The sequence below is a fragment of the Ziziphus jujuba genome, chromosome 7 (genome assembly GCF_031755915.1).
Source record: "Ziziphus jujuba cultivar Dongzao chromosome 7, ASM3175591v1".
Taxonomy (NCBI): domain Eukaryota; kingdom Viridiplantae; phylum Streptophyta; class Magnoliopsida; order Rosales; family Rhamnaceae; genus Ziziphus; species Ziziphus jujuba.
Window position 1 is genome coordinate 5,444,233 of NC_083385.1, and position 10,882 is coordinate 5,455,114.

General features: G+C 34.9%; 1 protein-coding gene across 2 annotated transcripts; it reads right to left on the reverse strand.

The window, feature by feature from the left end:
* Positions 1-1,590: 1,590 nt before the first annotated feature.
* LOC107435938 (uncharacterized) lies at positions 1,591-6,146 on the reverse strand. 2 transcript variants are annotated; one of them, XM_060818823.1, is made up of 2 exons: positions 5,213-6,146; positions 1,591-3,148 (listed from the first exon to the last, which is right to left on the reverse strand). In XM_060818823.1, the coding sequence occupies exon 2, from the start codon at positions 2,838-2,840 to the stop codon at positions 2,115-2,117; it is 726 nt and encodes a 241-aa protein (XP_060674806.1). In that variant the 5' UTR covers positions 2,841-3,148; positions 5,213-6,146; the 3' UTR covers positions 1,591-2,114. The 2 variants fall into 2 exon arrangements, with proteins under 2 accessions (XP_060674806.1, XP_060674805.1); XM_060818822.1 differs by having other exon boundaries at positions 5,081-6,146.
* Positions 6,147-10,882: the final 4,736 nt, after the last annotated feature.

Genomic DNA, 10,882 nt, shown 5'->3' on the forward strand with positions numbered 1-10,882 from the left:
CCCTTTGATATATGTTGAATTCTTGATCAATTTGTATTTGTATTTGTATTATTAAACATGACATTAGTACTTTAAATTTGTATCTGTATTGTCTTGTAAGCCTGTAATATTTAGTTAAATGCTTGTATTTGATTATTTATAATTTATTACACTTGAGAGAGATGCAGATGCAAATAGAAATGTAATTTTTTTTTTATGTAATTTTGTTTATTTGTTTATGCATAAGAAATGTAAGTTGTTTTATTAGGTCCAAAATTGCCCATTCAAAAAGAAAAAGCCCATTTCATTCCTAAAAGTTGGCCATTTCATACCTAAAAAATTGGATGAGATAGGTATAGGTATGAAAGTAGGCCCAAAATTGTAGGCCCAAAAATAAGTCCAATCCCATCTGTTCAAAAATAGACAGAAAATTATAGGTCCAAAGACAAGCTTAGGCCTACTAATATGAAATCAAGCCCAAAATCAGAGGCCCACTGATAAGCCTAAACCGACAAGCTCGAACCCGAACCAAACCGACCCATTTACTCGGTTAAGTATTGGGTTTCCACTTCTCATCAGGTTGGTTCGGGTTACATTATAAAGATAATCGAATGATCGGTTCGGTTGGAATTTTTGAATAAAACCGATCCAAATCAAACTATTCCCACCCCTAGTCGTCTATAAATCAGGCTAGGCTATTCGGTCATACTATTATATTTATATATAAAATTACAGTCCAAGCCCAGTTTCTTTTGTAGAAGTCCAAGCCGAGGTTTTTAAAGGTACAAGCCCAGTTTTGTTTTTGTAGAAGTCCAAGCTTAGTTTTATTAGGGCACTTTGAGATCGAGCCTCCTTGGGTAAGGTATTGGCTTTTCTGAAGACGAATCTAATCTGCTTCATTAGCATGTAAACAGGGTTAACTACACCACGCATGAGGAATATTGACAATATTTGCTATTAATCAAACTATGTTGCTTGAAATTAAATTTCTTTTCTTTTATTGAAAAATTAGGTTCTTTAAAATGCCAACTCGATATGAAAGAAGACGTTTCATTTATCCAAATATGAGATTTTTCCAATCTCATTACCATTGGATAATCACCTTCATGACCTCAAGATTGGGAACTTCATGTTGAAAGAAACTTAATTTTTATTTTTGTCAAATTATATAAATTTATTTTTGGCCATTTTCTATAAGTTTTTCTTTTCTTTTTCTTTTTAGGAAAAACTTATTTTAACATATGGTTTCAAATCTTTGTTACCATGTGTCCCAAAAAAAAAAAAAAAACTCCTTGTTACTATATATATATATATTTTAATTATTTTCAATTTCACATGCAAGTCTTTTCTCTACATCTTAAAACAAAATAATAAATAAAAAGAGCTACAGCACACCTTATATTAACTTTTTTTCTTTTTTTTTTTAAGAACACCTTATATCAACTTGAGAATTTAGAAAATTGTAGTGTTTTAATTATTATTATTATTATTATTATTATTATTATTATTGCAGCTTTAGTTATCTATTTATTTTGGGTTGAAGCAGAAACAGTCATAACTAGAACAGTAGACTGATTAAGGAACCAAACTTGATCTTTTACCTAGCTTATTAATTTAATTTACACTCATTTACATTTTCATCCATGGGGGATTATTTAACGTCGGTACATACAACAGTCCTTGATATGAAACTTAAAAGAAGAGACTCTTGATGGTTGAATAGGTAGGGAAGAGGGAGAATACAAGGAAAGCAATCCCAATAATTGTGGAACTAATGGTGAAAAGATCCTTGAAGTAAACCCTCATGAGGGTTGCCTTGAAAAAGTTCCAGGGATTGTCATAATACTGGTTAAGTCTTTGGCAGAGACCAGCGTAGAAGTAACGTGATACCACAATTTGGTCACACAGTTTGTTAACCATGCGAACCACTTCCTCATTGCTGCCTAGCCAGTTGTGAACAATTTTCTTGTCGATCATAAATTCCACATCTTCAGCGGTGCCGATGAGTTGATCCAGCAGGAAAACATAATTGCAGATAAAAGGCTCATCCGGATAAACAAACTGCTCCAAAGCCATGACATTTCTCATGATGCATTCGATGTTGCCTTGTACCTTCAGTTCAGGGATTTCCAATTTCAAATAATTCCGATATACATCCTTAAACATGGGATAAGGCTCTGTTTTTTGATTATGTCAGCTATAACTCTATTCTCTTTGCATCTCACAAACTTCACCCCTGCCCTACTCAGTTGTGTTGCAGTACAGAGACAGAACATAGCATCATCCTTCTCTGGAAACTGATCACCCGGAAGCATAAACTTTCTAACCAAATCGGTGAAATGTTTGATTCTCTTGAATGGGATCTTAATTTCACCATCTTTTAAATCCTCGACGAGAGCAGCAAAGCGGATTTTGTTCGTGGACTGTGTCATTTGCTTGTGTGTTCTCTCGGCGAGAGGTTTTCCAAACCAGTAATAATCAAGGAAGAATTCACAAGAAATGTTCTTAAAGAAATCGATGCGTTTACTTTCCCCAGTTAGCCCTGATAGATGATTATTATTTTTACTCTCTGTCCCATTTTCGTCCTTTGGGTAGGTTAAGTCAAATAGTTCCTTGAAAACAAAACATGGGAGCTGATTTTCAAGCATTATCAAGTCCAGTTTTATACCTGTCTTCAACCATGGTGTTCTCAGTATGTAATCGCCTGAACGGTTTTCATAGTTTCTCAAGAAGAGCTCAAAGATGATGCAGGCATCTCGTAAAATCATGCGGATGAAGTCAAGCCGATTATTCGCAACAGCAGGATCAAAGTCAAAGGTCACTGCATAGCTACTTTGGATGCGTGGTAGTAGATTGTCCATGAATTCGATCCTTTTTCCCTCCTCTATATGTTTCCATCAGTCCCGATTCCAGAATTGTTGCTCATACTTGAATTTCTGATGCTCCATTGCATTCAACTTTGGATTGCCATGGTGAAGAGGGCGAATTGGAACTAGATGCGGAGCGTAAGCTGCTTCGTTTACCTTGCGGAGCTTCTCCGGAACCCTGTAGATCCAACACGTATTGTTCAGGTCAGGTTCCAAGTCCTTTGGCATGTCGATGATGACCGGCTGATCAGGCAACTCCTCCTTTAAAACAGAATGGTTGATGGTGATGCCATTATCTTTCCCTTATGACATCCAGATCAATTAGAAAACAAAATAAATCAATTTGGGTATATGTACATGTACTTAGCTAGCACTGGACTATTTAATAGTTATTAATTTGAAAGGCAATATATTTTCAGTCATTTCTCTTCAGTAAAAAACTAATAAGTATTGATGGATCACATATGGTTTCAAAAATGGCTTTCCTTCCTAATTTTCTTTCTTTTTTTTTTTTTCTTTTTTTAATCAAGCGTTTTCACCAATTCCTAAACCACTTTAGTTTACTTTACGTTTATACCAATAAAGATCAGCTTAATTATTTGGACCAAATAGTGGAACATATATATTTATTTCTAAAATACTTAAACAAAATGAAAAGCAAGCAGTACTCCGACCAGTGGCAAAGTGAATGCTTTTATACTGGCAGAGAGCAAAGCTCGTAGTTGTCGTAAATGTAAATTTAATTGGACAAGTTACTTGCAATAAGTGAGGTTGGCTTAATTCACTTCCTCACCTTTGAGATTTATTAGTTATGAGTTCAACTCATCTCTCTACTAGAAATAATTGTAATCCATATAAAAAAAAGAAAAAGAAAAAAACTGCGATCTTTTTTTTTTTTTTTTTTGGATAAAAAGAAAAATTACTATTTATAAAGAATAAAAATTAATATTAGGAGATGGATTTGTTTCTTTTGATACTTGTTTATGCTTGAGTTCTAATCACAACTATTCATTTTTTATCTATTTAATTTAATAACTAAAATTAATGACACATTATTTTATGACACATGATTTTGATATAACCACTAAAATCAATGTCACATGACTTTCACAACTTTGACATGACTACTAAAGCCCACAAATATGCATTTTTTTTTTAATGGATTACAAATATGCAATCAAAATTGCTTTTATATTTTTTCCATTAAGAGAGAGAGAGAGAGAGAGAGAGAGAGAGAGAGAGAGAGAGAGAGAGAGAGAGAGAGAGAGAGAAGAGAAAAGAGATTAGCCACCATTGAAGCTCCATATCCACCTCTTTTATTCCTCTCTATAAGAATACTCACAACTACTTTTGTACTTCACATGGTTGAGAAGTAAGCTCCCATCACAAACAGAACACAAAAAAAGAGATTGGTCGGCACTGAATCTACACCGCCTCCACTTTCACCTCTAGCCTCATATCAATATTTATGTACACTAAATATATATATTGCTCGTACCTAGATTCACCAACAAAACATATATATATATATATATATATATATATATATATATATTTATATTGCTCGTACTCAGGGTAATTTTTTTATTTTTTTTTAACACCCTTTTCAAATTTCAAGTGCTTTTCATTCTACTTCAACCCCGGCCGGCCTCTTCTCTCTCTCTCTCTCTCTCTCTCTCTCTATTCCTGTCACTTCCATGTTCTATACTCAAATAATTAATCTATGAACTACCTCTAAGAATAGAATAGTGACCACAATACAAGCATTTTAGCATCTTTGAACCTATGAACAGAAGTAAGTCTCCCTGAATCTTTAAAAAATATGAGCCAATTCAGTACAACCGTGAATTCTGGTCCAGCTTAAACCGGATTTTGGACAAGTCTAATGTAAGCATCGGTGAACTGCTTCTAACGAATTTGCATATTTAAACTACAAATACAGAGACATGCACACAGAAATGTATAACAAATTAAATAAAGCTTAAATATTATGTCTTGGATTGATGTTGAGCATCGTACTTGGAGGAGAATTCAGCCTCCAAAGTACGTATTTTATACATTTATACTACTACTAAACATCTTGTGTGTTCCTGTTGTATAGACTCTAAAGAGATAATCCATTATAACCCAAATTATATAAGGCAGGACAGTATCATTTTTTTAATTGAAATTATAATGAATGATAGTCCACCAGCATATAAAAGATTATCAAAAACTCAAAAAGATGCACTTACAAGCACAGAGAACGTCAGATATGATATCAAAAATCAAAGTACATTGCAAGGCGTATATGCGCACAATTTCCTGAAATTTGACCAAAAATACAAAGGAAACAGAATGATGACAAAAAAAGTTATTCAACTGACCAATAATATTGTTGGATAAAAGCTCGACGACGCCTTGCTACCACAAATCATAAGATGAGGGAAGTTATGGATAGAGCCTTTCAGGTGCCACAGCTTCCCTCATCTGTATCTAGCTCCAAAAGGATAAGGCCTAAGGGCCAAACCAATCACTCATACTATTGCCAACTATTCAACCACCCATGGATTAAAAAGCACATGAATAATGATCCAGAATTAATAATATCATTTTGGCACTATATGACACTCAATCCATATTCCGAGAGTAGCAGAAATTTTTGTTAAGTTTGTCAATGCTATATTGATAGGAACCCCCCAAAAATTAAAATGTTCTTCTTCATTTTTCCTACTCTGTTTGGTTCGCGTGAGAACAAAATGCATTGAATTCAGGGACTTTCAGTTTCAAATGGAGAAACACAGTGTTCCATTTTCTCATAATGTATTCTGTGTCGTCTTCTTCCTTGAACTCAGGGAGTTCAAGTTTCAAAGATTTCCGAGGTGTACACATATTTGTACTCTGTTCTCTCTTTATGTTGATATTGCCAGCTTCAATAGGATACCTTCTGTTTGCACTTTGCACACAGAAACTGTCTGACCAAATGGATGAAATGTTTGATTCTCTTGAAGTGTTGCATTTCCTCATACAGGGGCTGTGCATTATTCGCCGAAGAAATCTGCTTGATCGGTTTGCAAACAGGGCATTACAACCATGATTACCGAAGAATATTCCACCCACATGAGGAATATTGACAATATTTGTGATCAATATAAAACAATGTTGCTTGAAGTTAGGTTCTTTCAAATTACAACTTTAATTGCCTTTAAATATGACAGTATCTATATGAACTATTGGTAATCACTTTTGATTACCTCTTAGAGTGGGAACGTCATGTTGAACAGAAACTCCCTTTTATTTTTTTTTATTTTTCAAATTATATAAATTATTTTTGCTACTTCCTTTAAGTTTTTGGGAAATATTTTAATTTCACATGGTTTTAGATCCTTATTATATATATATATATATTTTCAATTTCACGTGTGGGCCTCTTTTATTTATCTGAAATAAAAAAATAAAATATAAATTAGGTATGCGTCCGGTCCGTAAAATGGCATTTAAAATAAAATAAAATAAAATAAAAAACCATAGTATGATAACCTTAGCCCGCCTCGTATAAATTTGAGATTTTTGGATAAAGTAGTAGTTTAATATATCATTTTTCTGTTAAGCTATTGTTTGATGAAAGTTCAGAAACAAATTCATGACTATCAATTAATTGGCACTTCGTTTTTCTATTTATTCTGGGTTGAAGCAAATTAACTTCACAGTATAATCGCTGAATAAAATAGATAAAAGAATAATGCCATTTGGTGTTGTTTATAAAAATCCTATATAGTATTATTTTAACACAAAATAATGTGTGGCAAGTATTGTTAGTGTAATGACACTTTTGTTGGTATCTTAGTTACTTTTTGATATTTAGTTAATTTATATTTAGTTTTTTGGTAAAACACTGTTGTATTAGGTAGTCAAAGTATGACTTACTTTTTGGTGGTATGATTACTGCAATAGTAAGGGAAAAGTAGATGATTTACTATTGTAAGCTTATGTTTATATATTTTTGTCCAGAAATGAATGAAACAAGTTTTCACACCAATTTACGCTCTTTGTTTTCTTTGCTTTCCTTTTGCTATGTCTTTTTGTTCAAAAATCCTACAAATAGTATCAGAGCTTTAATGATCTTAGTGGGGCTGTGAGTAAAATAGCAAAAAAATTCAAAAACCTTCCTTCTACCTTTCCTTCCTTTTAAAAATGGCTTCAACTCATTTTTCTTCTCCATCACCTCCTATATTTTCTGGAGAAAATTATGCCATGTGGTCTATAAAAATGAAAGCTTACCTTCAAGCTTTTGACTTGTGGGAAGTAGTAGAGACTGAAAGAAATTCTCCCCCTTTAAGAACAAATCTCACTATCGCTCAAATAAAGCAACATAGTGAGGAGGTTGTTAAAAAGTTTAAGGCTTTATTTGCTTTACATGCTGGTGTTTCAGAAGTAATATTCACTAGAATTATGGCTTGCACTACAGCTAAAGAAGTTTGGGACAAGCTGAAAGAAGAGTTCCAGGGAAGTGCAAGAACAAGACAAATGCAGGTATTGAACTTAAGGAGGGAATTCGAAACTTTAAGAATGAAGGATTTTGAGTTGGTAAAAAACTTCATTGACAGACTAATGAAGACAGTAAACCAAATCAGAATTCTTGGAGAGGAGCTGAGTGATAGAAGAGTGGTGGAGAAAGTGCTGGTTAGCTTACCAAAGAAGTTTGAAGCAAAGATTTCATTCTTGGAGGAGTCAAGAGACTTGAATAAGATTTCTTTGTCAGAGCTTGTTAATGCTTTACAAGCAACTGAACAAAGAAGATCTATAAGACAAGAAGAAGCTTTAGAAAGTGCTTTTCTAGCACTACAAAAAGGCAAGGTTCTAGCAAACAATAACCAAAGGAAGCAGCAAGGTGGAGGAAGTAATGACAAAGGACGAGATGGTGTTGGTACAAACATAGAGGGTGAAAAAAAGAAGTTTGTGATGTGCTCTCATTGCAAAAAGGACAACCATTCAGAAAAATATTTCTGGTTTAGGCCTAATGTTCAATGTAGAGCATGCAAACAACTTGGACATGTTGAAAAAGTTTACAAAAACAAAGGAGAGCCAATACAACAAGCACACCAGGTACAAGTTGCTGATAAAGCATGGCAAAGTAAGGAAAGGTTGTTTGTTGCTACATGTTATACAGAAAACAGTAGTAAAGAAGCTTGGTTGGTGGATAGTAGATAGTGGTTGTACTCAACATATGACACATGATGCTAATCTATTCAAGTGCTTAGACAGAAGCTTTGTTTCCCAAGTCCAAATTGGAAATGGAGACTTTATTCAAGTTCAAAGCAAAGGAGATGTGGCTATGGAAACTTCAACATATACTAAACTCATTTCAAATGTGTTATATGTACCTGAAATTAATCAAAGCTTGTTGAGTGTGGGACAAATGCTTGAAAATGGATATTCTCTGATTTTTCAAGATAAGTCTTGCATAATATATGATCAACATGGAAGTGAAATTATAAATGTTAGAATGAAAGATAAAAGCTTTGAAGTAGAATTTAATTGGAAAAAGAGTGAAGTTCAAGCCTCAGAAAAGAATTTTATCCAAGAACATAATGAAATTAAGGAGGAGGCTAATTCAAATGATGAAAATGTCATTGGAATCTGAGGTACAAGATCCTTATCCAATGTATATGACAAAGGCATCCGAAGTACAAGACTCTTGTCCGATGTATATGAGAGATGCATCCGAGGTACAAGACACTTGACTGATGCATCCGAAAGATGCATTCGAGGTACAAGACCCTTGACTGATGCATCCGAGAGAAGCATCTGAGGTACAAGACCTTTACCCGATGCATCCGAGAAATGCATCCGCGGTACAAGACCCTTGACTGATGCATCCGAGAAATGCATCTGAGGTACAAGACCCTTGACTGATGCATCCGAGAGAAGCATCCGAGATACAAAAACTCTGTCTGATGTCCGAGGTAAAAGACCTCTGACTGATGTCCAAGGTATAAGACCTCTGTCCGATGTCCTAACCGATGTCCGAGGTATAAAACCTTTGTTCGATGTCCGAGGTAAAAGACCCCTGACCGATGTCCAAGGTATAGGACCGTTGACCGATGTCCGTGGTATAAGACCTTTGTCTGATGTCCAAGGTAAAAGATCCCTGACCGATGTTCGAGGTATAAGACCTTTGTCCGATGTCCGAAGTAAAAGACCCCTGATCAATGTCCGAGGTATAAGATCGTTGACTGATGTCCGAGGTATAAGACCTTTGTCCGATGTCCGAGGTAAAAGATCCCTAACTGATGTCTGTGGTAGAAGACCGTTGACCGATGTCCGAGGTACAAGACCCGTGATCGATGTCCGAGGTACAAGACCTCTGGCCGATGTCTAAGGTACAAGACCCTTGACAAATGTATATGAGAGATGCCACCTAGCATTGTGTGATCCAATTACTTTCTATGATGCAAATCTATTTGAGAGATGGAGAGAAGCCATGGAAACTAAAATCAGCATGATAAACAAAAACAAAAGTTAGGAGTTGGTGAAAAAACCTTAAGGCAAAAAGGTAATTGGGGTGAAGTGGGTCTTTAGGACCAAGCTCAATGCAGATGGTACTATAAACAAGCATAAAGAAAGATTGGTAGAAAAGAGTTATGTACAGCAATTAGGTATTGATTATGGAGATACGTTTGCACCAGTTGCAAGGCATGAGACAATCAAATTTCTACTAGCTCTTGCTGCTAAAGAAGGTTAGAAAGTTTACCAGTTAGATGTGAAATCCACATTTCTAAATGGTTACTTGCAAGAAGAAGTGTATGTTGAACAACCTGAAAGCTTTGTTGTTCAAGGAAAGGAAGACAAAGTTTATAAGCTGAAAGAAATGGTGAAGAAAAGTTGGTTCATTGCAGGTTTGAGGTCCAGCTTGCTGATATTTTGACAAAAGCTTTGCCAAGAAAAAGGTCTAAAACATTGAGAAATGATCTTAGTGTTTCCAAAAAAAGTGTCAAAGAGGAGTGTTAGTGTAATGATACTTTTATTGGTGTCTTAGTTACTTTTTGATGTTTAGTTACTTTATATTCAGCTTTTTGGTAAAACACTGTTGTATTAGATAGCCAAAGTATGGCTTGTCTTTTGGTGGTATGATTACTGCAATAGTAGGTGAAAGTAGGTGATTTACTATTGTAAGCTTATGTTTATATATTTTTGTCCAGAAATGAATGAAACAAGTTTTCACACCAATTTACGCTCCTTGTTTTCTTTGCTTTCCTTTTGTTGTGTTTTTTTTGTTCAAAAATGCTACAAGTATGACCAAATAGTTCCACAACCAAGCTACTAAATGGCATCGCAGGAATTTCATTTGTGGTATCATAGATTCGGATGGTCATTGGGTAACAATTCAACAACACATCATTGATAATTTTTTGCAATATTTTCAAGCATTGTTTACTTCTACAGGCTCCACTACTACTAGACATCTAAGCTATGGTGTTCAAGGAAGGGTGATGCCAATCATGAATGACGACTTATGCAAGCCGTTTACTGCAGCTGAAATTAAAGCTAGTTTGTTTCAAATGAATCCATCCAAGGCTCTTGGTTTTGATGGGCTCTCGGCTTTGTTCTTCCAGAATTACTGGTGCATGGTTGGTGACAAACTAACAGCAGCATGTTTACGGGTTCTTAATGATGATGCGGATATGGGAGATATTAACCATACCCTCATTGCTTTAATTCCGAAAATAAAAGATCCTCTACATGTTAATGATTTTAGGCCTATTAGTCTCTGTATGGTTGTTTATAATCTCGGAAGAGCAAAGTGCTTTTGTCCCTGGCAGACAAATTTCAGAAAACATCTTGGTAGCTTTTGAGCATATGCATACTTTAGCAACAACAAAAGTGGGTTCAGAGGGATTAACGGCAATTTAAGTTAGATATGAGCAAAGCATATGATCGTGTAGAGTGGGATTTTTTGAGATGGATCATGCAGGAGATAGGTTTTACAGAAAAATGGATCAATCTGGTGATGCGTTGTATATCTCCTGTTTCATACTCACTTCTCATAAATGGTA

Excerpts from the sequence above, each read along its gene's own strand:
- LOC107435938 (XM_060818823.1), bottom strand. The coding sequence starts at position 2,840 with ATGGACAATCTACTACCACGCATCCAAAGTAGCTATGCAGTGACCTTT.